This window comes from Sminthopsis crassicaudata, chromosome 1 (genome assembly GCF_048593235.1).
Source record: "Sminthopsis crassicaudata isolate SCR6 chromosome 1, ASM4859323v1, whole genome shotgun sequence".
Classification (NCBI taxonomy): Eukaryota; Metazoa; Chordata; class Mammalia; order Dasyuromorphia; family Dasyuridae; genus Sminthopsis; species Sminthopsis crassicaudata.
In genome coordinates, this window is record NC_133617.1 from 662,865,660 (window position 1) to 662,892,590 (window position 26,931).

General features: G+C 43.9%; 2 protein-coding genes across 15 annotated transcripts in view; one reads left to right on the forward strand and one right to left on the reverse strand.

Moving 5' to 3' along the window:
- MAP4 (microtubule associated protein 4) overlaps positions 1-19,211 on the forward strand; it is a 210,785-nt gene extending 191,574 nt beyond the window's left edge. The window contains exons 20-24 of the mRNA XM_074282568.1: positions 2,317-2,409; positions 9,458-9,539; positions 12,631-12,743; positions 14,922-15,078; positions 15,367-19,211. Of these exons, the coding sequence (XP_074138669.1) occupies positions 2,317-2,409; positions 9,458-9,539; positions 12,631-12,743; positions 14,922-15,078; positions 15,367-15,371 (450 nt within the window). The 3' untranslated portion in view covers positions 15,372-19,211. The remainder of the gene's footprint in view (positions 1-2,316; positions 2,410-9,457; positions 9,540-12,630; positions 12,744-14,921; positions 15,079-15,366) is intronic.
- Positions 19,212-21,168: 1,957 nt separating this feature from the next.
- The window catches only part of DHX30 (DExH-box helicase 30), a 29,726-nt gene continuing 23,963 nt past the window's right edge, over positions 21,169-26,931 (reverse strand). For all 14 annotated transcript variants that reach the window (XM_074283073.1, XM_074283079.1, XM_074283072.1 and 11 more), the window contains 12 exons: positions 26,098-26,928; positions 25,684-25,759; positions 25,292-25,396; positions 24,750-24,925; positions 23,654-23,860; positions 23,449-23,530; positions 23,045-23,238; positions 22,637-22,796; positions 22,251-22,408; positions 21,932-22,035; positions 21,688-21,827; positions 21,169-21,505 (listed from right to left, as the gene is read on the reverse strand). In XM_074283073.1, the coding sequence (XP_074139174.1) occupies positions 21,252-21,505; positions 21,688-21,827; positions 21,932-22,035; positions 22,251-22,408; positions 22,637-22,796; positions 23,045-23,238; positions 23,449-23,530; positions 23,654-23,860; positions 24,750-24,925; positions 25,292-25,396; positions 25,684-25,759; positions 26,098-26,928 (2,487 nt within the window). In that variant the 3' untranslated portion in view covers positions 21,169-21,251. The remainder of the gene's footprint in view (positions 21,506-21,687; positions 21,828-21,931; positions 22,036-22,250; positions 22,409-22,636; positions 22,797-23,044; positions 23,239-23,448; positions 23,531-23,653; positions 23,861-24,749; positions 24,926-25,291; positions 25,397-25,683; positions 25,760-26,097; positions 26,929-26,931) is intronic.

A 26,931-nucleotide genomic window follows, 5' to 3' on the forward strand; every position in this document is an offset into this window, starting at 1 on the left:
TTTTTTTTTTAACTAGAAATATTTCCCAGAATGACCAGAGGATGAGAACTGTCTCTATTATATCCTGGTACTAAGATGCATGAACACTAAGATGCACACAACAAAATCATGCTGCCATTTCTTCTGGGTCCTTGGGGTGGTCAGAAACTGCACAAGTATGGCAGATGGATATATCCAGAGAGAAAATAGAAGTGTTAGTTGAGTATTCATGTCTAAGGAGAAGAAAAAAACTGTATTTATTTATTTTTATTGTTTGAAAGATATCAGATGGGCATCCTAAGGATTTCTGAATTCTGTTGAAAGAAAAAAAAAAAATTTAAGCTTTCCATTACTCTGCAGCAGGATAGAGATAAAATAAGCAACTTTAGTGTTTATCTTCACCTCCAAAATAAATATGATCGTTTCTTTGATACTGAAGACCCCAAAGTTCCCATACATATCATAAAATTCCCCTATTGTGGGGGGAGATAGAGATGTCATAAAATTCCCCTATTGTGGGGGGAGATATTTCTATAATGCCCACTATGTTCCAGGAACTCTGCTAAGTACTTTACAGTGATCTCATTTGGTCCTTACAACAATCCTAGAAGGTAGTGCTGCTATTATTATACCCATTTTACAGTAAAGCAGAGATTGCATGGAGTCTTGTTTGAGACCCCCTTTGACCTAAGGTCTCCTTGCTCTCCCCAGTGGGCCACCTAGCTCCCCTTGCACCCTGGTTACTTGCAGGGGCTGGCAGCTCCTTAGTGACTCAAAATCACATCTGTGCAGCTGGAAATGCTAGCATAAACCAGCTCCGGATGGGAAATTCCCCTGGGAAGTGCCTCTTTGAGAACCCCCAGAATCCTCCAATCGGGAAGCATGAGAGTTGGCTATGAGCACACCTGGTCTGTGGGATTTAGAGGACGGCGCAGAGCTTGGTGCTTCAGAAAGGCCCTTGTGGTTACATGTAGAGAGTATCGGGCGCATTGTTTGAACCCACTTTTGTAACTCCAAATCATCTAGGGCTGCCTTCCATCAGTAATCCAGAACAGATATCAGCCTAGCACCTTCTCCAAGAATATTAGGGTGTAATTATAATTTCTGATGTCACTTAGAGAAGATGTTTCTCCTTTAGCTCCTGGGTAGGACAAGGTTACCAAGCATTGTCTGGAAGACAAAAGGAATGATTCTGTGATCTGTGGCTTAGTGGAAGTTTGCTGCAGCCTTGAGGTTATTTCCTTATCTCCAGATAAGGTCAAGAAAGAGGGATGGGATCTGGTGCCAGTTCATCTCACTAATATGGTGCTGGGAAAGCCTTAAAAAGGCACCTGTTGGAAACTTGCAGAGTCGAGACTTAGCGTCCTTTTTCATTAGGGAATATAAAACGGGGAACAGAGGGTAGTATTTTGTGGATTGGGATTTTCATCCAGAATTGAATGGAAATGTCTACAAAAACCCTATCATGTAGCTAAAGAGGCCTAAAGGCCAGAGACATTTTGTTGTTTTGCATTTGGAAGCCATCTATAATATTGAGACTGAAGTCTCTTCTCCAGCTTGTGTTTAAGGGTCCAGGGCAGATTTTAGATGCAGCTATTTAAGTATCCTGGGCTTTGTGGACCGTTTGCATTTATTGCTGAACAATGTCTCTTTCTGTTGGCATGAGATTTGTGTCCAATTAACTGGCATCCAATGAATTTCTGTGCAGTCGTTGCTTCTCAGATCAGCCAGGATCGGGAGTTCAGTGTCTGAGCAAAGTACTCTGCTCTTGCATGGTGAAACACCCCTTTGGGAGCCTTTTCTATGGAGCCAATTATTTTTTGCAAATTAAGCACACCCATATAATGGCCAAGTGTTGGTGCATAGGGCATCTGGGGAATAGGAAAGAAGAGCAGGGTGGCTCTGAAAGTGCCCTGGACACCACTAAGTGATTTTTTTTTTTTTTTTTTTTTAACACAAGCTAAATGTACTTACAAAGAAATCTTACGATTCCATGAATCTGGGGGAAGGAATGGACACTTTGGTGGGGCCCAAGGCCCAGTGGACCCTACCTCAGGTGACTAGAGAAAATTTGAGGGGCATTAAGCTTATCCCTAGAGCCAGCGTTTGCTTCTTTGTACTCTTGTATGTTCACTGTTTCCTTTCTCCTTTCCCTTCCCTCTTTCCCACCCTCTTCAAACTCACCTTTCCTTCTTCCTCTGAGGATGGGGTCAAGCTTTAACCCAACTCTCTTTGCTCGTCAGTCACAATTGTGATCTGTGGACTCCCTGTCTGCTGTGGGCCAGTTCTAACCAGTCGTCTCCCCTTGTGTTGTTTTTCCATTCTTTAACACTCCAGGTCCAGATAGTCTCCAAAAAAGTGAACTACAGCCATGTTCAGTCCAAGTGTGGGTCCAAGGACAATATTAAGCATGTCCCTGGAGGTGGGAATGTAAGTATGGGTTCTGGAGAGTTTGTCTTTCTACTAATTTTTCTTATGAATAACATCTGAGAATAGCAGTCTGTATAGTGTTTTCTGAATACGTGGGTGAGGGAAGGAAAATGTTTGAAGGGACCAGCTTGGGTCATCGATAACAGGGAGATATTAATCACTTACTTCTTGGGAAAGCATATCTCTATATCCTTTGCCAAGAGCATAAGCCTGATAATGTTTAGTATTGCTATTTGCAGAATATTTATGATTTGGTATGATTCTATTAGATACAAAAAGATTAGGCTTCTGGCTACCCTGAAGAATCCTGAAAGAAAATGATTAGTTTGTAAATAGCAGTTGATATTGATGTATCTATCCATCAAGGTTATCATGACAGAAATATTTTCAGTATTTCTGTATACCTAGCTTACTATGCATATTCCAGGTGCAACTATTAAAATAGAACTTAAAATAAGATATACATTGGGATGGCCATAGGCAGTGGAGCATTGTCCCACCCAGAGCATCCTCTCTTTCTTCGTCTGTACCCCTAAAATGATCTCAGTCGTTTAACTCTGCCAGGTAGAAAAGACAGCAAGTTAGGAAGGTGAATGAGCCTATAGTTCTTTTTATTTGCTGGATCCCTGATGGGGGAAAGAAATTTGGTCATTCTTCTGAGAGTGGTTCCCAGTGCTGTCATCTTGATATATGGCAGCTCCTCTCTGAGTTGATGTTTCCATCATGGGACTTCCCACCCAAGACCCAGACTTCCCCAGACCCTCGGTCTGCTCAGTAACCAGGTAGAATGTTTGGTTTGGATCTGAGTGAGTTTTGTTTCCTTGCTGAGGACAATGTTGTATCACAGTTAAGTTAGGTTTTCTCCATAGTGCATCCATTTTGTGTAAAGAGGAATGACCTTTAAATCCTGGAGCCTACTATCTATCCACTCCTGATGATTCCTGTTTGGACAAGTGATCCTTTAGGAAGAAATTTTTAAAGATCCAGTATTTAAACTCAGCCACCAGTACATAACAGAGAGATGGCAGACTCACAGTGCTGAGGGCCACTTTCAGTTTTGGACACAGGCAAAAGGGTCGTTTGTTTTGCTTGATATAATTTTTATGAAATTTTTTTTTTTTTGTCATTTAGAGCTGGTGTCTTGGGGTCAATGATAAGGATTACCCCCAAAACCCTTAGAGATAATACTGTGTATTATCCATGTTAGTGATTGAAAATAGGCTACTTACAGCAAAGTGTTAGACATTGTAGTGTATAAAATTTGGATTATTACAAGAAAAAATAAGATGAGAATGATGGGCTGGATTTCATCCATTGGAGGCCAAGAATATTGTATAACTCTGAGAGATTACATTTGAAAATGAAATGTAAGAAGAAAATTGCCTCCATACCTCTACCAAGCTATGTGTTTTAGAGGAGCAAGGGTTGCAGTGTAGATGCACAGTAATTATGAGGAGACTATATGTAAAAGGGGACCAGTGACAATACTTGGGGGCAGGTAGGCCTGGAATCAGAAAGACTTTATTCCAGCTTCAAATCTGGCCTCAGCCACTTAACTGGCTGAATGATGCTGGGTAATAAATTGAGCCTGCTTGCCTCAGTTTCCTAATCTGTAATATGAGCTGGAGAAGGCAATGGCAAACCAGTTGCCTAAACAATCCCAATTGGGATTATGAAGAGTTGGACACAGATAAGAACAACTGAGCAACAATAAAAGTAATGCTGGTTATTTAAAATATCAGAGGATCATAAGATTTAGAAATGAAAGAGACTTTGGAGATCTCCTTGTTATAAAGGATTTTTAACCTGGAGTCAGTCTATGGAGCTCTTGATGATCCATGAAGTAGGTTTTAGGGTTATAAAAAGTGTATCTTTATAATGTTTATAATGTTGCATTTTTTTAAACACCTTTATTTTCACTAACCCTTGTTATTTCTTTATAATCCTACATAGTTGATTTGTTTCTTTAAAAACATTGAGAAATCAATACATTTCACTAGATTGACACACAAAAAAGAACAGTTCTAGTTGAAACCCTTTATTTTACACACTAGATGTATATGTGCGTGTGACTGAATACTTTACTTAAAATGCCAATATATCCAATTATGTATATTTGAGTATATTTTAGGTCTCAGTACATACATATTGCATGTCCTGGTTTTTACCAGTTGTACCAGTTAACAGGGATTTCATTTATTCATTTGCTTATTCATTTATTCCTTCTTCCTTTTTTCTTACTTGGGGTTACAAAAATCTGTTTGACATCAGATTTTAACTCAGGGGCTGCTGCTTTTTTCTTTATGCCATTTAGATGCCCTTCTTTAATGTTAAATAAGTTTATTAGGCTCTTCACTGAGAGAATATTGTAGAAATAGCATTATACTAATATTTTAGTAAATCCTTTGAAGAGTTTGACAGGGTACTTGTAAAAAAGCTGGAAAAATAATGTGGTTTGGAGAAAATCAAGTACATCCAGAATTTTGCTGTATGTCTTATACAGATGTGATTATTGGATTGTTAATATCCAGGAGGGAGCTATGAGTTTATCTATATCTAGTCCAATCTCTTCCTAATCCTGTGTCATGTTTAATATTTGCACCATCACCTTGGGTGAAATGTTTATCAAATTTGTAGATCACATAAAGCTTACAGGGATGTGAAATTTGGAAATATAGCGGCATTAATATGCAAAAAGATTTTACTTAACCAAAGAGTGGGCAAAATGTAATAAAATGAAGGGTAGTCATGATAAATCTAAAAATCCTCCTACAAAAAAAAAAAAAAAAATCTGTCACCTGGAGACCAGCTTTAGGTAAGTAGGAGAAGCCTGTCACTGGGCTGATTGTTTGCAGTATGATGAAACTTTAGGCTATAACAACTTTCAAAAAGAGGCTGTGCTCTTTGTCTTTGTGACAGAATATTCTCCCCAACAAAATTAACGGTGTTTGAAATATATAGGTAAATGTAAATTCCAATGCTAAATTTTTTTGGGGAAAAAATGGTTATTATATGTACCAAATATTCCATAGGAGGTTTTGTGAAAAAAGATCTAGGTAGTTTGGTGGATTCCAAATCTTAATAATAATTAAAATTCCAAATTGGTAAAAATTCCCAAGTATCCATTGGCTGTCCAAAAAGTTAATACAATATGTGGCAGGATGAATAGAGTGAGCAAAATTCTACCCTGACCAGCCCACATTTTTAAATACTTCCTTCATTTATAGGTACCACATTTTAAATGGAAGGATGTTGATGATCTGAAATGCATTGGTTGGATGGCTTGGCTGTCATTGAAACTGCCCACACGCTCCTCATTTCTAGTCATGCTTACATTATATTACTAGAGACCCCTGGTAACTGAAATGCTGGCCCTCTAGCTCTCCTATCCTGCCAGCAATGCCAGGAATGCCAGCAATGTTGAGTCCCTCTCTGTAGATCATGTATCGGCTATCTGATGTCAGATGTTGGCTGAAGTTGTGATTCTCTAAAGCAGGGGCTCTTTCCACAAGTTAGTAAACATCAATTTCATTGGATTCATGAATTTGGATGACATCTTAATTTTCACTGACTATTGTGTTTCCCTCATAAGCCACTTTATTTCATGCATTTTGAAGGATCCACAGCAAGGACTGGTTGTGACAGTGGTATTATGCAGACAAAACTGATATCAGGATCAAGGGCTCCTTTCCTTCCCCTGAGCCCTATTGAAGGGTCTAGAGAATCTTCAACTGATTCTTTTCCATTTGAGCCAGTTTATACCTGGGCTTGATTCTAATCAAAGATAAGTTATATTTGATATTCAAGGATATGCTTACATATGTCCATTTGCATGTGAATTTTTGCATATATGTGTATTTGCATATATGCAAATATATAAACATTAGAAAGGACCTTATCCACAGTTCTGTGGAAAATGAGATTGCAGTTCTCTCTTACCTCTCTCCGTGCCCTTTTTTGTCTTACTGATGTTGGTTCTTTGTATCATATTTGTTTCTGAATAAAGTCTGACCGTATCTTCTCTCTTCTGACACTCCTGTCCCCTTCTTTCCAGCCCAGTTCAACAAACTCCAGTGTTTCCCTGTTACATGTAGAATCAAATATCAAATCCTTTATTTGACTTTTCAAGTTTTTCATAACTTGCTCCCTTTCTGGACTTCTTAACACCTTGCTCCCTTCCACATATTCTGCAGTCTAATGACACTGGCTCCAAGCATTTTCCTTAGCTTTCTTACTACCCCACGTGGAATATTCTCCCTTTTGACTTCTACTTCCTCTATAGATTCTGAAGCCTCACTTCTGCAGAAAGCCTTTACCTCTTACTCTTGGTTCCTTCTGTCAGAGGCTACACCCAGTATACATTGTATTCTTGTCATGGGTACAAGGTTGCTTGTGTGGTGTTTCCTCCATTAGACTATGAGCTCCTTGAGAGCAATGACTGTTTTGTTTTATTTGCCTTTATTTGTATCTCCAAAGCTCAGCACAGTATCTAGCATATAGGGGGTATTATTATAATATACTATATAAATTATCATTATACTATTATACTACATATTATGGTAAGATTATATTATATATAATACCATATAATATTATATACTGTATTAGTAAATAGTAGTTAATTGACTAGCATATTGAACAAAAAAACAAGTAAAAATGGCCAACACAGTGAACGTCTCTGACCATGGATGCACTTTCTATAATCCTATGGTTTTCCACCTCTCTTCTAACAAGGAATTCTATTAGTTCATTAGTTCTGAGATCCAGAAGTGATCTTTGAAATTAAACTGAGTTCAGCTTTAATTTAATGCTTTCATTTACTCTATTAATCTTGTTGGTAATCTGATTCTCTTGATTTTGCTTTCGTTTCTCTGAAATTTAGTTAAAAGTAACCCCATCTTCTTTGCATTCTTCATATTCATACTTTCTTAATATTGTTATAATTTTATATAGTTCATTTAGCTACCCTTCTCCCATGTTGGATCTCTAACTTTATTTCTACTATTTTGCTATCACAAAAAGTGCTGTTTTAAATATACTATTGGACTTTTTACCCTTTGGGGAACATGTGCACATTATTTGGGACTTCCAGCTTTCCTACTGGGAACTTAAGGATAGTAAGACTCTCATAAAATAAACAGGGCTCTTCCTGGGAAGTTGCCATTTCCCATACTAGGTTGTAGATTCTCTTTAGTATTTCTCTATCTAATGTTATGAATAGTCATTATCTCAAACTGTTCTTTCCCTGAAAATCCCTCTTTCTCATTCCAAAAAGAATTTTGCTTATACACTTGTACCTCACAATTTTTCCCCGTCCTGTCAGCCCCACTTATAACATACATGCATTAAACTTTTAGGATTATATTATGTGATTACTATAATTCATTTCATTGTCTTTTCTCTTTCATGCCCGCCTCTTCCCATTTCTTAGCTGTTTCTAACAGAATCCCACTTTCATAGGCCCATTCTTCATCTCCTAATCTTCCCTCTCCTATACTTTGCAGTGCTCAGTATGTCCCCTGTCTCATCACCAGCCTTAAGTATACTTTGTAGCTCTCTAGAGGCTGGTAGTCAGTTATGGACAGAATGTAGATTACTTGCAAGGAATGAGATAGGGCATTGCATGGGACAAGAACAGCATCAACAAAGAGACGTGGCAGTGAATTTGGTTGACAAATATGGGAGCCTGGGACTTAGGTTGTGAAACAGATCTTTTGAAGAAATGCAGACTTAGAAGCAAACATAATTGTCATTTCATGAAAACTCACAAAAGAAATTGAGATTTTCCTTTATTAGTTAATCTGGCCAGCTGCATGTCACCAGCACAGACACAGAGCTATATGATCTTTGTGGGGTGCTTTTGATGAGAGCAAGAAAAGGATCCATTGGATAGTTAGAATTCATTTCATATTATTAGTCCTTTAACTTTAATTCATTTGATTAGATTATGGGTGACTTGAGAACAAATTTAACTTCCTAATCAGGGTGTCTTCAGTAAAGCATTTATTAAGCACCTACTGTGTGCTGTAACATGCTCTCCAAGCAGTTACTATTACCAGTCTGTCCTAGGCCCAGCAGAACACATTTAACCACTGACCTTTGCAGTGTCAACTCTACCCGGCTCGCCTGCTCTGAGGCCTTCAAAGGTCTCTGGCCATGATCTCTTGAATCTATAGTTTAATAACCGGTAGTGCACTCAAGAACAGCCACATGTAATCTTAAAATCCTTTATTATACCTACTCACATAATGCCCTGACTTGTTAGCTCCCTAGTGCACACCTGGTCTAAAGATCCACATGTTCACTACCAAACTCCTTACCTCTCTGGCTATCCATCAGCTTGGCTCAGCTACCCCAGTCTAGAGAGCCAGGTTAAAGAGAGCAACTTGCTGCCTGTAGTGGGCTTATAAAGGGCCTGTGATATAGCCATAGCCAACCAGCGAGAGAGCCATTAAAAAGCTATCTCAATATGGCCAGGATCTCACCCCCCAGGGCAGTCCTATATCCACAGAGATTACTTCTGGGCCACTCAATCTCCTGTTGCACTGTGGTCACCCATTTAAAGGATCCTTACAGTATGCTAGACTCTGGGGCTATAGATGTACAATTGAAGCAGTCCCTATCCTCTAGGTTTCCATTCTATTCCATGTTCTGCTGCTGTTTTCTTATGGCTCTCAGAGTCAATTGACCTTGAATTATAGAAATAGAAACAGAGGGGCAGGTGGTACTTTGTGGAGATCCTTGAGAACCTAGCTAGGTCTGTCATTTTAGACTGTATTTATCATATTTTTGGGACTGTCAGGGTAGAGAAGCAAATTTCAGGTAGCTAATATAAATATCTTTGCCTAGATTTCTTTTGTGCTTTAGAAATACTTTTGGCTATTTAAAAAATGCTTTTGACCAATCATAATGACTGAACCTATGCAGTCCAGGTTTTAGTGAGGGTAAGAAGATGAAGACAGGCTCAGAGTGGTACAAATCAAACTCTGGATAAATGTCCTCTCCTTATTTTGTCCTAAGGTACTGTCTTCTCTCCTGTTTTCTTCAGGTGCAGATACAAAATAAGAAAGTTGACATTTCCAAGGTGGCCTCAAAGTGTGGCTCCAAGGCAAATATCAAACACAAACCTGGTGAGTTATCCTTCTCCCTAAGGTGGGAAATCAAGATATTGCCAAATACACGGGGTCATGGCCCTTTGCATCAGGAGGAGAACATCTGCAGGATTTGTCACCTCCTTTTTTTTTTTTTAATGTTCCCAGGGGGTCTGATGTGAAGATCCTAGATGAGATGACTAGGAGCTGGTGATAATTGGGGAAGAGGAAAAGGAAATTGTTGATAAAGTGACTGAGCTGGCTTGGAGCTTGGTCTCTGCTTCCTCAATGCTGTTTTATAAGGCCCAACTTCCTAAGTATTAAGGCTTGCAGTCCTATAGCCAATGTTGGCCCTAAGCAAGCCTTCAAGAAAGAGGTTCCTGGACTCCTTGGGCCCAAGAGCTCCTCCTGTGTTATGACTTGGCTTCCCTTCGCCTTCCTTTTCAGGACATAGCAAAACTCATTGATTCTGAAGTCAGCAGCCCTAGATGGAGGAATTGAGCAAACCATCCTGATTCTTCTTGTGATTTATTTCTAGTTTTAGCTCAGTTTCCTTTCTGTTTAATTAAGGGTCTAGTCCAGTTTCTTTCATGTGAAAAAACTTTATTCAATTATGTTAATTGTGGGAAAACATTATTGCATTTTTACAAAAAAAATCTTTACTTGTTGATCAGAGACCCTTAACTAAGGACTTAAGTTAATGCTGATCAAGAATCCAATGAGATTGATACACAAGTTTTTCACAGTTATAAATTTCTAGCAATCCATATGTCTTATCTGAAAGTTGACCATGTAGTGTTTAGGTCAGTTGTTTTCATATTCCTTTAATTGAATATAGTCATTTGAGGACAGCAAAACACCTTTTTTTTTTTTTTTTTTTTTTTTTTTTTTTTTTTTTAAGTGATTTCAGGGAATTATACCTGGATTCTCCCTCTCCTAATTTGGGAAGTCCCAAATCTTCCAATTAGAAATCAGATTACCTAGTTTTGTCTCTTGGTTTGTACTATCGGTTTCTTTTAATTAATTGGTCTTGTTTGAATGTTTGAAATCTGTCTCAATTTTTATTCACAGCCTTTGGACTCACTGGGCAGTCCATTGACCTATTATGTCTGTTTTATCCATAAATCATGTAGCTTGGGTAGTTTCCTTATTAAAATTATCCACCACATAGGGTCAAATCCTACTTATGAAGATTACATTCTGTGATACCTTGGGCATATAACTGTGTTTCCTAGCCCTCTTTTTCATCATCCCCCAGGTTATCTCTAGCTCTAAATCTTGATTGGCAAGTCTTCCTTTCTGTCTTCATAAGGGATGAACTTGGCCACCTTCACATCCTTGTTGCCCTAAGATTAGGAAATTCTGTTTATTGAACACTTGCTTTCTTGTATGTTGTCTGACTAGAGCAGAGTGCAGATAGAATATCATTTCTCAGTCTTGGATGCTGTGCCTTCCAGTGTATCTCTAAGATCATGTGATCTTTTTGATTGCTCTATCTCACTGTCAACTTATTGATGTTGCAGTACACTATAAATTCTATTTCTTCAGTCAACTAGCTGGGGTTCCTTCTTGTATTTGTAAAGCAGTACCCTTTTGATAAATGGAGGTCAATAAGGCAGGTCAAGATGTATTAGCAGATTTGAAAAAAGTTGAAATTCCCCACCATTACTATGTCATTTTACTATGCCAGATTCCTGACCTCATTTAATTCTTTCTTTTTAAGTGCTCTGCAGTTTGTTCATGTGATGGTTTTGCTTTTTCTTCTATCTTTGATCTCCATCCATAATTGATCTTTACCATAATTGCTCCCTCAGGTTCCTTTATTTTCTCAAGTGAGGAGATATATATATATATATATATATATATATATATATATAAAATTTTATGATCAAGTATCCTCCTTCTTCTTTTACATTTTCTCTTCCTTTTGAATAAGGGGTATACATCTGGAACCATATCATAATCATGGATTCCTTGTCACTAAATCTCAGGTTCTTTTTATGTTAAAAATAATTTCTTGTATTAGAATGTCCAATTTATTTCATTGCTAATATACTTTGAATATTTGTGTATCACCAACTGAAGCCATGGGTTTTAGTGCTAGTTCTTTTTAATCCTCCTGGGATACCCCTATTGCTGTTCTTCCTATAGAGAAAGAATACAGTATCCAGTATACATACTTGATAGCTTTACATATACAGCTCTCTCCATTCCTCTTCCTCGTCAGTTTAAAATCTTTTTTATTTAGATTTTCCAGATCCCAGGTAAATATATACTACCAGCCTTTTTGAAATGTATTACACCTCTGATGGAAAGCTCCTCATTTCTGTATTTTAAGCCATGGTTTAGAAATGGAAATCTTATTTACAGTCATCACCATCTTAACCACATCTTCGGCTTCCAGCTTTGTTTATATCCTAGTCATGAACTTTTGCTTTCTAAGTTAACTCTTTGACATGAGAAAGTTCCTTTTGAGTGTTCTCAAATATTTCGTTCTTAACTTTTTTTGTCAGTGGAGATTATATTACACAGAGAGATTTGTACCTAGAAAGAGTTCTCGGAAGAGTAGCAGAGTTGGAAGTATAATTAGGGCTTCTGACCTAAATATAGGAATTTAGGAATGTGATAGGTAGAATTCACTTGCTTCTGGTACCTCTGATATTTGAGGTCCCTTTGTCTCTACCCATTCAATTCTACTTCTACTAAGTTCTGCGCCCAGCTTGGCTTAGGTTTAAACAACAGACCTAGGGTCACTAGTCCAGATTTTAGTTTCTTCTCAACTTGAGAGAACTTGCCAGTGTTTGATGTCCATTGGTATAGCCTCTAGAATCCAAAGTTACCCCTTACACTGGGATGAAACAACACTAGACTTTATTGAAGAAATCATGATAGTTCTTATTTGCATGGCCCTTAAAGATTTATAGAGGCCTTTCCTCACAGTAGTCTTATTAAGGACGTAGTGTGTTTTCCTCATTTTACAGATAATTTAAACAAAATTGAGACTCAGAGAAGACAAAGGGACTTGCCTGTGATCATGAGCTTAAGAAGTGCTACAAGCTGCATTCAGAACCAGGTCTCTTGCTGGCCTCAATTTTTATTCTTTTCACCATGGCTTTCTCTGTGGTTCCAGGAGGAGGTGACATCAAGATTGAAAACCAGAAGCTGAACTTCAAGGAGAAGGCCCAGGCGAAGGTGGGATCCTTGGATAATGTGGGGCACTTGCCTGCAGGTGGCACAGTCAAGGTAGATCCATGAAGGGGCTGGCACTGGGTTGGGGCATTTAGCCCCAGGAAGGGAGGAGGGTCCAGGGGGGGTGGGAGGAGACTGGGGGGATAGCGCCAGTCTGCTTGTCAAGGTGCCAGAGGTCAGCCGCTGCCCCTCAATCTTTCCACAAGCAGTGTCTTCACTCACTCCATTATCATCACCACCTTTGTTGCCAAACCCAGAGATAAAGGAAGAGGGATGAGGGGCTGTGGGAGAACTGCGTAGTCTAATTCATCAGTGCAGTACCTCTTCTCCCAACCCCTGGGGAAATGTGACTTTCCTGTTTAGATTGTGTTTCACCTTAGGATGGCAACCACAATCCACGCTTTTTCCTCCAGAATGTTGTCTTGGAATTATCCTCTCTGACTCTTCTTATTAGCTCTCATTCCCAAAGGGAAGCAATACCAGGACCTTGTGCCAGAGTTTACCGTCTCTGACAGAATTCTTTTTCCCCCCTCAAAAGTATTTTATTTTTCCAATTATGTGAAAGATAGCTTTCTGCTTTGATTTTTGTAAGACTTTGGGTTCTAGACTTTTCTCCCTCCTTCCATTACCTCTTCCCTCTCCAAGACAGCAAGCAATCAGAGATAGGTTATATATGTGTAATCATTTTAAACATGTTTCCATATTTGTCTGATATAACTCTTAAAAAGCAAAACGCTGCCTCCGTTGAAGTACGTAGAGGATGCGGGTACTTTTCTAAAACCCTGCTTGCTGCCCCTGCTTGCTTGTTGGCTTTGTTGCCGTCCTGAATCCCAGAATTTTGGAACTAAAACGTGGTTAAACTCACCTGTACTTGAACAGGGATCCCCCTTACCACATGCTGGTCCTCCCTTCACGGGGAAGGAGAGTTCATTTCCTCTTGGTTCGCTCTGCCTGGGAACTTTTTTGGTAACAAACCAGCATCTGCCTTCCTCAGTTCTCCCCTTTTTTTCCTGGGGCCAAGTGGAAGATGCATCACCTTGCACAGGCCCGAGGGCAGCTCGGGCATCCAAGGCCTGGGTATTGACAACTTATTTCTTAGGTCCAACTCTGCTTTACAGAGACTAGAAAAGCTCCCAGGCTGTTGCTTGACTCCACCACCAGTCCTCTCCTCCCTGCCCCTTCCTCCCTTTGCATTTGGTTTTGTCCTTCTGTGACAACACTTTTTAAATTGAAGAGTCGCTCATGAATCTGGAGTTCAGGCTTGGCCTTTAGCCCCAGCTGCTTCACGAGAACAACCACCCTTCCTAGGCCGGGACTCCCTCCTTCCAAAGCACTTTGGGTTTGCTCTTGTGTGCCAAGACATCCTCCGCCATGTATTCCATTGCATGAAAAGGGCTTGGGAGCATCTGGGGACCATCCCAGAGCGAGGCTGGAGAAGGGCCGGCCTCTAGAGGCCTTTTAGAGTGTAACGTGAAGTAACGGCCAGGACGGAGAGGAGAAGGAACAGAGAGCAGGCCTCAGTCAGTCAGTCAGCATTTATCCGATGCCCAGGATACGGCGGGAGGGGGGTGGGGGGGGGTAGCAGAGAAGGGCGGAGCATCGGCCGGTAGAAGCAGACTTAGCCCTAGGAGTCATCCAGAGCCTGGGGAATGGAGTCCGGTGTATCCTGTGCCCCTCAGAAAGTGAGTGACATCGTTAGAAATAACCTCATCTCCCCGGCAGTTAAATCTCGGGGCTTCACTCAGTGGGGAGTCATGATAGCACGAAGGGTCTGACGGCAGAATGCGGCCGGGGAGTCGCTCAGGGAGACTGCTTGGATGGATGAGGGATAACGTTGTGTGGAGACCCCGCGTGTGGCCCGCTGGGATTTCTTTATGTGCATTTGGGGGAGTTTTACAAGGGACGCCACCCTTCCCCCCATACTTTTCTGTGCTCCACGTGAGAAATCCGTGAGGACATTTTGACCCCCAAAAAACTGGTTCCATCCCATTAGAGCTTTAGATTAGTTAGCTCCGTCCCAGCAGAACGGCCCCCAGTCTTTAACATAGCAGGCCGAGCCGTGACTGGAGCGGGGCCTCGCCTTGCACGGCGGGGATAGCACGGCGCCTTCCCCCCGGCCTGTCCTGAAGCAGGGCGGCTGCGATCGAGGCCCGGTCCCGCCGCCGCACCATCCCACCTCATCCTCCTATTGATCATCCATTGTCTCATCCCCACCCCACTGTTTCATTGTAGACTGAGGGGAGCGGCGATGCGGCCCCTCCGAGCGGGGAGCCGCCTGAGGCCCACGCAGGCTCCACCACGCAGGCGAATGGCGTGGGCCACCCAACCCCCTCACTGGGTGGTGACCCAAGGGAAACTCAGATCTTCGACTCCCAGATCCAGGAGACAAGTAAGTCGGCCACGCCTCCTGCGGGCTCCCCCCAGCCCCGCCCGGCCAGGCGGGCTCCTCCGAGAGATGTGGCCCGCTCACTTCTTCAAATTGAAACTTTGTATAAAAAAAGGTATCTGCCCACGTTTTAATGAGCCCCTTAACTTTTATTTTCCAGGCATCTAACGATGAAATTCTGGTCTCGTCTTCCGTCCCCCTTCCACTGGTCCCGCCCCGCCCCGCCCCTTCTGCTTCTTTCTTCCGCCCCTTCCCTCCTGTGTCCCCGCCCCTTCCCCTGTGTCGCTACAGATTGAAACCTACAAGCTGACGTTCCGTGAAAACGCCAAGGCCCGCACTGACCACGGAGCTGACATTGTCTCCAAACCCTCCCCCTTCACCAGCCACAGCTTCAGCTCCCTCGCCTCGGCCACCCCGTGGCAGCAGCAGCAGCAGCAGCAGCAGCAGCAATAACGGGCCGCCAGAGAGCTGCCCCAGAGGCTCGGGCCTGCCGGCCTCCCCGGGAGCTCCCTGGGGCCGGGCCGGCTCGGGCCTCCTCGGGCCGCTCCGGAAGGCCCGGGTTCGGCGCGTCTCTTTCCTTCTCCCCCTTCCCCCCGCGCTGCAGTTCTTGAGAGCCCAGACTTCCCCGCTGTCATCTCCCAAGCGGGAATGGTGGACCTTCCATATCAGGGCTTGGAAGGAGGGCGGGGCTAGAGGCCGGAAGAAAGCTGAAGTTCTTCCCGCCTTCCCGCCCGCCCAAGCCCAGTGCATGTCTCCGACCTGGCTTTCTTCCCCACCCACTAAAGCTGACATTATACACACACACTTGGCTGCGCCATCCCCGGGAGCCGGGCTCACAAAGGGTGGCTCGAGTTGAGCTCCAATGGAAAAAGCTGGCAGCCAATTTCTCGGTTTTTTCCTTTTCTTTTTTTTTTTTTTTTTTAAAGAAAAAAAGAGAAAAACTAAAAAACCAACATAAATTTTGTTCTTGCTGCTTAAGTTTCTGGTGTTCCTATTTAATGAAAAAATATATAATGCACACACACTAGGCTGTTCTTACCCAGTAATTATAGCTTTTTTTTTTTTTTTTTTTTTTTGTGATGAAGTGTTGACAGTTTCATTGTGCTTACCAGCCCCATGTAAGTTTCCTTTATTAATATTTTTTCTCCTTATTCCCCAACCCCCACAGTCCTAGGAGAGGTAGAGATGGTAATCTCCATATTGACATACATATCCATGCAGGTGTAACTTCTTTATTTCCTAATAATCTAAAGAACGGATGGGATTTTTTTTATGGGTTGAAGCCATGTCTGAAGAGAAAGTACCAAGAATGTGTTGAAGGGAAGATGGCCTTGGGAAACATTTCACTCGGTGGCCGTCATGGATTAGCTGGGGGCCGCTACCTGGTGGCCAAAGGCCTAGTCAGAGAGAATTGGAACACAAGCCTGGTTGGCCCATCTCGCCGGGAGGTCCGCAGGGGAGGCCCGCCCCCCAGGGCAACGGCCAAGAGGAATAGAGGAAATGGGACAGGAGGCGGGGCCTACGATAAATAGTCGGGATTTTTTTTTTCTATTGTGAGAAGGATCCGGTTTGATGTGTGATGCTCATAGAGTTTGTGTGTGTGTGTGTGTGTGTGTGTATGTGTGTGAGGGGTGGTCTTTTTGAACAAAGATTAGTCATGGGGTTTATGTACTGTATCATGCCACAGGACTGAGGCTCTGAAGAACGGGGAACCCTCTCATCCAGGAGCTATTGCAGAGAAGGAAATTGGGGTTTGAGGGACAGAGGCTCAGTGGGGCAGATGAAGTGTCCCAAACATGCAAGTGGATTTTAAGGGGGGCAGGGGGCGAATCAGGTTTGACAAAGAAACAAAAAAAAAAGAAAATGGGAAATGGAAGAGAGCCTGATTAAGGAGAGGATAGGGATGAGGAATGGACGGGGTCCAGAGGATCCCCCTCAAGGGCCAGGTGCTCCTTTTGGGGAAAGTTAATGAGAATGACGTGAAATCCTGGGATCTGTATGACACATGAAGATTCTTATTGCACTTGTATTTTTTATATTAAAGTTTGCATGGTTTCTAATAAAAAGACATTAAAACATAATGTAGTTTGCATTGAAAACGTCTGGGAGTCTCTTAAGTGATTTCTCCTCCTGAATAACTAGATCCATCAGGATAGCTTTGCCTGTGACAAAGGACTGGCCACCAATCAATCCTCAGTCCTGACCTTTTTCTCTGACTTTTGGCCCAGTGGCAGAATGAAACTTTGTATAAAAAAAGGTATCTGCCCACGTTTTAATGAGGTTGGAGTTTAAATGGGATCCTTCAGCTGTGTATTTTGGGGGAAGACACTTTTCTCTCTACCACACTACTTTTGTCCACCATATTCTTTTTGACATTTTGGACTTCTGTCCAGTCATCTTTTTCCTTTTACAGACTTCCATGGGATAGGAGATTGAACAAGACAGAAAGGGAGTGACTGCAGATTTTAGTGGTGGTGGAGGGGCTGGCCCAGTCAGTCCTGGACTGGGGAGCAAGTTTCTAGAGGTTTCCAGCCAAGTAATTCTCAGGAGAAAGCTGTGATTTTGTTCCTGAGCTCCACGATAGCTAAGGGCTTTTGTTTGTGATGATCATGAGTTACTGTACATAGATCTCAATCTAAATCTTCAAATGGCACCTCAAGGTAATTTTTGCCTAGGTAATGCAGATCTAATGTAGGCTCATGACTCATGATAGAAAGAACCTTAGAGGGTAGCTCAGTCCAACTCATTTTATCAATGGGGAAACTGAGTTTCAGAGTTGTAGCTTGCCTTAGGGTGATCTAGAGAGTAGGTCTCCATGCCAGCTTGACGCTTCCTTTTAAGGAGAGAACTGCAAAATGTGTAGGATGTTAAAACCAGAGCGTGAGAGTGAGATGGGGGCTTTTGGAGAGAAAGTTGTGGGTCTGTTATCACTTCTAGTTTGAGTAGAGGAAAAGGGTTGTTTTCAAAAGGAAATGGGGTTCTTGTTAGCCAGTGGAGTAAGAGGAGCATATGGGCACATGGTAAGTTTAAAATGCAGATTTCTCTGGTACTCTCCTTTGCTATCTAGTGGCAGGCAGCTTCTGGCAATCTGGACTTGTGGTGTGGAAGGAGAGTATTTCGCTTGCTTGGGACCATTCTTTTAACCCCAAGCATCCTGAGTCAGGTTTCCCCGAGGCATCTGGCCTGAGGACCTTCAGGTCCTCCAGAAGCTGAGGAGGCAAGGGGGAACTTTTCCTTAGTTACCTCCTCCTCCAACAGGAAGACCTGGGTCTGACTCTTGTTGGGACTATAGTGGGAAGTAGGAAGCCTATTCCTTAATCAGTCAGTCCTGTACTGCCCAGAACCAGTAAGCCTCCTCAACTAGATGAAGTCTTTGAATCCTTGAGGGTGTGGTGATGGTTTCCATTTTCCCCATGAATCTTTATCTGCTTCTCAGGTGCTGGTTGAGAGACAGGTCCTAGGCAAGTTCTGCCTCATAGAGAAGACCAGGCCTATTATTGGATGCTGTTGTCTAATTTAATTTGGTAATCCTTCATGACCCACCCATCTTGCCCTAGCCTGGAATAATGTCACACTTAGAAAATCATCTCCTTTCTTTTCCTCTGTGTGGACATCAGGGATTATAGGACTGGGGAGTTGACAGGGGAAAAAGTTGTGGGAGGGGAGCCTTTGTTCCCCAATCCACTTCAGGCCAACTTCAAAAGCAAGGATGGCCTTGTCATGGAAGCAGAAACCTGGAAGGAGGGTTTCCCCTTTAACCTCCCCTCCTCCCTGCTCCAGGACAGGGACTAAGGGCTGAGGGACAGTGAGCCTCAGAGAGGTCCCGTCCAGGTAGCTTTCTTCAGATGAACTGCCGCACCCTTCCTCATCCTCTCCCAGCTTGTGACACTTGTGTCAGCTTGTGACACTGGCAGCCTGCTATGTGAACTTAGTCCACTGAATGGGGGGTTGAGGGGATGTGCTTTGGAAAAGTCTTGAGCTCCGGTTTTTTTCTTTTCTCATTCTTATTGGCTTGTGGTTGTTGTTGCTGTCCCTCATTCGTAGTTGTTATATGGCACTCTTTGAGTGACCTTGTGATTTTGACTATTGTAAAGAGTTGAAATAACTACATAAATAAAGCTTCTTCAGTGTTCTAATCCAGGGACATGGCTGTCTTATTTCTGCTCCTAAAGAACTTGGTTTCTCCCCAGAAGTTATTACAGAATCGTCCTCATAGGACAAGTCATTTGAAAAACAACTTATTTCACTTCCATGGACCCCTACCTTCTTAATCTATTAGGATGAGAGGGAGAGAGGAAAAAAAAAACAAAAAACTTTTAAGTATTTATGGCTGTTGGGATTTAGCCAGCTATATTCTAATTATCTACTCTTTCTCCTCTAATCCCAAAGAGAAACTGGGGGAGCTTTTTCTCCATGAAATATAATGGGACTGCTCACAGGGTAGAGCCTCTAGGACAAGACTCTTGGTGGGGTCAGTGATAAATGCGGGGATCAACTTTTGTTAGAGGGACTCAAATTTGTACACTCCATTGCTAGGAAGGGCTTTTAAGAGAATGGAACCTGGGAACGTTTGGTCTCATTTGCAGTGCCACCTTTAATTATCCCATCTCAATTCTGGGTTTTTTTGAGCCCTCAATCAGGAGCCAAGAGAAACCCCACCCCCTTTTTTCCTCTTCCTTTCGTTCATGCCTAGATGAGCAATTCTGGATCTAAAAAGCTAAGAGAATCGTGATGATCTAAGAAGAAATGGCAAAAGATATGAATATGACAAAGTGAAGAAAAAACACTCCTCTGTTTATTATGCTGCAGTTTACTACTGACAACCTCTTGTTTCCATATCTAAAATAAAAGGGTTGGATGAGGTCTTCTCAATGTAGTAACATAACAGAGCACGTGCTTCGCAATACCAAGCCAGGACTTCTTACAGAACAAAAACCCATCACATAGGTATCACTGAAGAGCAGTAAAATATACTTCCTTATATAAATAAGAATGGGGTATGGACCCATGTGTCTAAAAATGTAATGTTTCTTGCCTCTGAGATTTGAGGTCCAAAGGTATTACTACTTCCTGGACCAAAAAGTCAGTTGCTTTTTATTGTCCAGTAGTAGAGGTTGGCAAACTACAACCCATGAACCATTTTTGTCCACATGATGAGCTAAGAATATTTTACATTTTGATGGCTCTTGTACTGTACAAAAAAAGGATCTAAATAGATTTAGGGGGTGCAGTTTCCCAACTCTTAGTTTGAAGGATAAAATTGTTAAGCCTGCTGTTTAAAGCCCTTCAAATCCTAACTCAGATATACATTTCTAGTTTTCTAAGAAATTTGGACTATTTCCCCATTTCAAGTGCTTAATCTAAAATCCTATTCCTTCAATATTTTCCCTCATTTAAAAAATTGCTGAAACACATTTGGCTTAGATCACATAGGCCTTCACACAGCTAAAAGACATTTTTAGCTTAGAATCATTTGGCCCTTTACAAAACCCTACATTCTTATTGGGAGTAAGGGTTTGTTTGGGGGAAAAACCCAAGTAATAACTGTATCCGAGGAAGATGCAATTGAATCAGGAATAATTGTTGAACTAGATAATTCAAATATTCCTCCATTTAAATTTGGAAAATACATTTTCATAATACTTGACTATTTCTGAGGTCCTTTGCAACCTTTCTAGGTCTATGATTTTATCTGAACCTCTTTACATGTGTATATAGAGTCTAATTTTAAAAACTGATTTACCCATGGTGACATAGCTAGCTAGTACATGGCAGAATTTGAGTCTTCTGAGCACCTGATCTCTTTCAAGCCTTGAAAAAATTTGTAGGCCAGACCTTACTTACTAGCACCTACCTCAGGGCAAAGAGAGGTCATGTGAGGCAGTTGCTGATTTTACCTAGCCCAAAAAGAACTATCTCCATCTCACTAATAATTGTTTAGAAAGGAATATTGCTTTTAAAACAACAGGAAAAAGACAGATGCGTTTTGCAGTGAGAAAAATTTATATTCTAAAGAGCCCAGTCATTTTCTAAGGAGCCATCAACTTTTGGAACAAAAGCAAGTGCCAAAAATAAAAGTAGTATTACAATGCCTTCACAAGGGATAAATAGAACTTTATTTAAATAAACATTTGCGCTCTGTACATAGCCCCAGGGACGGGGAATGGGGAGGGGGCTCAGTCATCAGCTGTTTTACGAACATCAAAGCTACCACAAGGCCCACGCAGCAGCTCCACAAGCAAGGCCAGCAACTGGCTGTGCTCCTGCTGCACATCTGGCGGCAGGGCGGGCAACTCACACCGGAGGCTCCGTTCTACCATTCGGCCCAGGGCCCGGCGAAGCTCCCGTAGCAGCCGAACAGTGTGGGAGTCCCCCTCTAGCCGTAGGAGATCACTGTCACTCAGGGAGATGGTGGCACGGCGCCCATCATCTGGGGTTAGGGGAAGGAAGGGAAGGGTCAGAAGTCTCCACAGCTAGCACTTCATGGGAACTAAGGATGAGGATGGGAGCCACTGACCCAGCCGGGGGCCAGAGAAGAACTTGGAGGAGCAGACCTGAGCCGAGCTCCTCCCCCTCAAAGGAGAACCACGCCCAAGGGGACCAGGTACCCACCTCTGATATGGACGTCTCCATCGGTCAGCAGCAGCACAGCCAGGGGGTGGACCTGGGAGGAATCTCGCACAAAGACACTGCCATTAGACTTAACAGCCATGAAATACGTGAGCCAACGGCTCCGCAGCCGAGTGGCCTCCCTGTGGGGAGAGAAAATGGGGTCAGACGCATCAATCACTTTCCCTGGGACCCTTTTCCTTCTCCCCAACCCAGTGGGGAGGCCTTCCTTCCCTGTTCTGCACACCTGTTAATGGTTGATTTGTGCAGCAGGATATTGCCGGCTTTGGTCCGGTAGGTGACACTATTGGGCTTGAACTTCCCCTGCCGGGTCACCTTACCCTGCCTCACCTGTGGGGCACAAAGAAGATGGATTGAAAAAAACCAACAAATGTGTGTGAACTGGGAAGCCGAGAGCCCAGTCGGAAAGGGGTCTGAAAAAGTGCTCTTACCCGTTTGGAATCCAAGAGTTGCTGTATTAAGTCAGGCCAGGCCTTTCCCCCCACTTTTCCTTCACCCCTACTGAGATGAGTCGGGGACCACCATCCCATCCCCAGGTCCTATACCTGAATGAGGTTGGGGTAAAGCCCAGCCATGAGCACCCCTTTCACCAGCTCTTCTTCCTCACTGTACTGGTTGCACTGGGCTGAGGGCAGAGTGCAGTCTGATGGCTTCCCCACCAGGAAGGCCTCATAAATATTCTCTGAGAACTGCTTGATGAGGCCTGAGAAAAGAAAATTGGATGCAGGGTAAAGAGAGGTCCCAATTGCCACTCGGGAAGCTCTACACAACCTGGGCCTGTACAGATGGGACAGAAGGTCTCTCTATCTATCCAATATGGGCTATGAACAACTCATGGAGAAAGAACCCAAGGAGCAGAGGAAGGGGCCGGCGGGAGTGGGGGCAGGAGGGGAGAAAATCACAAGGCAGTGAGAGTTAGGTGAGTGCTGACCATGGATAAAACGCAGGCTGGGGGCATAAAGCAGGTTCTCCTCCAGATAGTTCTCTCGAGAACTACGGTCCTGCCAACGCAGCACCTCCTCCCAGCCGGCCACAGCCCGGACAAATGCAAGGTGGTCACTCCCACTATCATGGCTCAATAATGCCTTCACCTGAGAACAAAAAGGGAACAAAAAGAGAAATCAATCAACCAATCAAGCAAACCTTTATTAAGTGTCTACTATCTGCCAGGCCTTGTGATAATCCACTATACAGGGTCTGGCAGAACCAGCTCAAGGAATTGAAGAAAAGTGTGAAATATTTTATTTAAAAAAAAAAAAAAAAAAAAAAAAAAAAGCCTTAAAGACCTGCCATAATGGGGTTTGCAAAGACGTAGATCTCAAGAGGTAAAGGGTCTGACCTTGTCCACCTCAGCACGGTTCTGTAAGCTACTGCTGAAGGGGTCTCGGGTGAGGCAGGAGACAACAACTAGCAGAGGATGTAGGCAGCGGAAGATGGCTGCCAGGACTATGGCCTTGGCGAGCCGAGGGTCCGTGGAGATATGAGCAAGACGCTGACCCAACGTAGTCAGGAATTCCCTCTGGTCCAGCACACCTGCAATATTTCTTCTGTCATTGTAACTCCCAGAATAGGTCCCAGATCTTTTCATCTGCTCAAAGATTAGGGGCCCCTTCCTCGATAATGCCAGCCAACCAAGGATCCCTAGTTCCATTTCCCACAAGCAAATTGAAGAGTGTCTCTCCCCTCCCTTCCCCCCCAGCATCCCAAGGAACCACCCTGTCCAGGAGCCAAACCACCACTCACCAATCTCCTGCAGCAGGATCACAGCCTCGTCTACAGCTTTGATGTCGGGGCTATCCACAGCCTTGGAAAGGAATTCAACAGCCTGCGGGAGGAGGCCAGGGGCATAATGAGTCTCTCAGGCCTGCTGCCCCACCATCCCCAGGGAGGTACACCCATCAGAAGCCCTCCTTGGCTCCCTTCACACCCTTACCCTTCAGAGCCCTACCGTCTTCTCAGGCATATGGATCTTCGCTTGCAACACCAGATTTTCCAGGGGGGTACGCAGTATTTCAGGAACTTGAAAAGGTGCCATTTTCTCCAGCCTGCTTCGTGGAAACAGGTGGTATGCAAAGCCTGACTGGCACCGCCCAGCCCTTCCTCGGCGTTGGATCACATTTGCCCTTGACACCCACACTGTTTCTAGGCAGGACACCTGTCAGGAGAAAATGGCAAGAGATGTGAGGTTAGTAAAATACAGCTCCTCCTTTCCAGGAAGCACTTCAAACTTCCCACTAGAAAATAAGCTGAATTCTTGGAATAAAGGAAAAATTACTTCCTTAACACAAAATTCGTGATCAGAACTATGGAATTTTATCTCCTGGCAGCATAATATCCAATTTATCTTCAGGATTCAATATGACAGAAGATGGAGAAACAAATAAAATATATTTTCTAGTCTAGGCTAAGTCAAAGTCCTTTTATTTGACCTTTGATTCCCAGAGCTGAGGAAAGGTAGAGAATCAATTACTGGGTCAGCTCCCCTAAGCTGTCATGCATCCCTAATTAATATGGACAGTTCCAGGGGAAAGGTCCTATTTGTTCATAGTTTTATGCTTTTCAAAGAGCTTAATCATCCATTATCTCATATAATCCTCAATAAATTAGGCAGAATATCTCCACTTGGCAGATAGGCCAACAGAGACTTAAAGAGGACTAGTGGTATAATGTAAAGAGTAATGGACTTGGATTTGGATTGGAAAACCTGGGTTAAATATTTTGATTCTCATTCATATAGATGATGTAATCACACAAGTTATCTAACATTCCTAGAGCCTTAAAACTTGTAAATTGGGACAAAAATGGTAACACATATGAGGAAGGCATTTTGAAGCATTAGAGAAACATGAGATTTCATCTGTTATCTATAGAAGAAGTTTAATAATGTTGGAGTCAGGCTTCTAGCTAGGTCTTCTGGTCTGACTTCCAGTCCCCTTTCCAATGCACACTCCTGGGGTTGTTCCCAACGCCTTACAGCTAAAGCTACAGGCAATTGACAGAGCTGGGAAATGACAAAAGATCTGTGGGTTATCAGGAGGAAATACCTTGGTCTTAAGGTCATAGCGCTCCTCCTTGTGCAGGCCACTGTCCACCACATGTACTATGTCGTTGACCGTGATGGAAGTTTCAGCAATGTTGGTGGCCAAGACAATCTTGCGCACCCCTGTTGGGGGCTGCTGGAAAATTGCCTTCTGGTCCATCATGGGGATGTTGGAGTGCACTGTTTGGGGCGTGGGGGGTAGGGGGAAATAGCACGCAAGCGCGCACGCACAGTCAAACCCCACCAATGATACTTCCACTGGTATATTAGGGAGTAGAGCATTCCCCAGGACATAAGACTCTCCCACGGGACAGCAAGCCTACAGAGCAGCCTCTTTCCAAGTTCACAGTTAGCTTTTGTTCTCTTCCCTCCTCCACTAAGTTCTGGACTTGTGACTGGCTCTTTGCCAAATGGGAACCTAGTCAAGCCAGTACCCACTGTTGCCTCCAGATGGAGCTGCTTCCCAGGCCTCCCCCACAACCAAAAGGCCTAAACCAGGACGTGCACACCCTCCTTCCTCTCCCCTTGCTCCCAAACCCAGCTCACCTGGCAAGATCAGGTACTTGCTTTCATAGGAGCCCAAGGCCTCCTGCAGACGCTGTTGTACTCCTTTGATCTCCTGCCAACCAGGCAGGAAACACAGAATCCCACCTGAAAACCAGCCCCAGCAACCTGATCACTTAGAGGCAGCCCTGAAGGGGATGGAGGGGCAGGGGAGAGGGAGTTTCCCACAGCGTCTATTTGTTCTGGTCCTGATCATAGGAAATCTGGGGGTTTAGGGAAAGATTAAGCTAAATGGGAAGAGCCTCAGCAGTCATTCTACCCCCAATCTTCCCACTCTATTCATACAAAGTGCTTTTCTATGAATGCCCAAGACCCCTGCCCCAGCAGCCTGAAGAAAACCTGCTCTAGGAATCCTAGGCCGAGAAACTACTTACCTGGGTCTCCCCGGGCATCAATATGTAAAACCAGATCAGTCATGAGGTCCAAATCCAGAGCGCACTCATCCTCAGACTATGGCCAGGGGTAAAGGGGAACAAGAATAGTTGGAGACAGTGGCCCCGGTTCAGGCATCTGAAGTGAACAGTACCCCAGGACCCTCCAAGGTCATATGGCTCTCCAGCCTAATCCAACTGGGACGATCAGTTGAGGGGGCAACCCCAGGGTCACATCAAGGGTTCACAGGTACCACAAGAATGGGGAAAGACGGGGGAATGGCAGGAAGAGAACAAGCACAATCATTCCAGGCAGAGGGACAGCCAGCTCTGTAAGGTAGCCCAGGGGAGGGGAGGGGGAAGAGATGCAACCAGGGTGGAAGAGGAGGCCCGGCCAGTGCCGCCTGTTCTCCTTACCTCATGATGCCGATGCCGGTGCTGGTGCTTGCCCAACTTGGCCAAGATATCCTCTAGGTAGTGCTCCTTTACTGGGTACATGAAGCCAGGCACCTTGATGACAGGGCAGCCACCAAAGTATCGAGCAAAGCGCTCATTGTCACCCGTGGCACTCATTAACACAAGTCGCAGAGCTGGATTCAACCTCTGCAGCCCCTTCAGCAGGATGAGCAGGAAGTCTGTATTGACATCTCGTTCATGTACTTCATCTACAATGACATGGCTCACGCCCTCAAGACTGGGGTTGCTCTGCAACTTCCGGAGGAGAATGCCCACAGTGCAGAAGAGCAGGGCCCCGCCGCGGGCTGGCGGCTTACTCTCCAGCCGCACCTGGAATCCCACATTCCGCCGCAGAGAGGGTCCCAGTTCGTGACTGACTCGCTGGGCCACAGACACAGCAGAGATGCGGCGGGGCTGGGTGATGATCACATTGCACCGGGCCCCTCGGCCCTCTGTCACATAACGTTCCAGCAGCAGCTGTGGTATCCGTGTCGTCTTGCCACAGCCCGTGTCCCCTGAGATCACCACCACAGGGTGCTGTTCAATGGCCGACAAGATGGTATCCCGGTGCGGATCTACGGGGAGCTGGTGAGTCTCCTGCCAGGAAGGCCCCCGCCGCCGCCACAGCTCCAAGAGCCCCTGGCTCAGCCGTAGCTCCTCCCCCTCCGACAGAGGAATGTAAGGCTTCCCTGTGATAGGGTCACTCAGGGGCCCTGTGTCCTTGCTCAAGTGCAAGGGATCCTCATTCTGCAGCCTAGGCTCCGGGGAGATCCAAGGATTTTCCACAGGGTACTG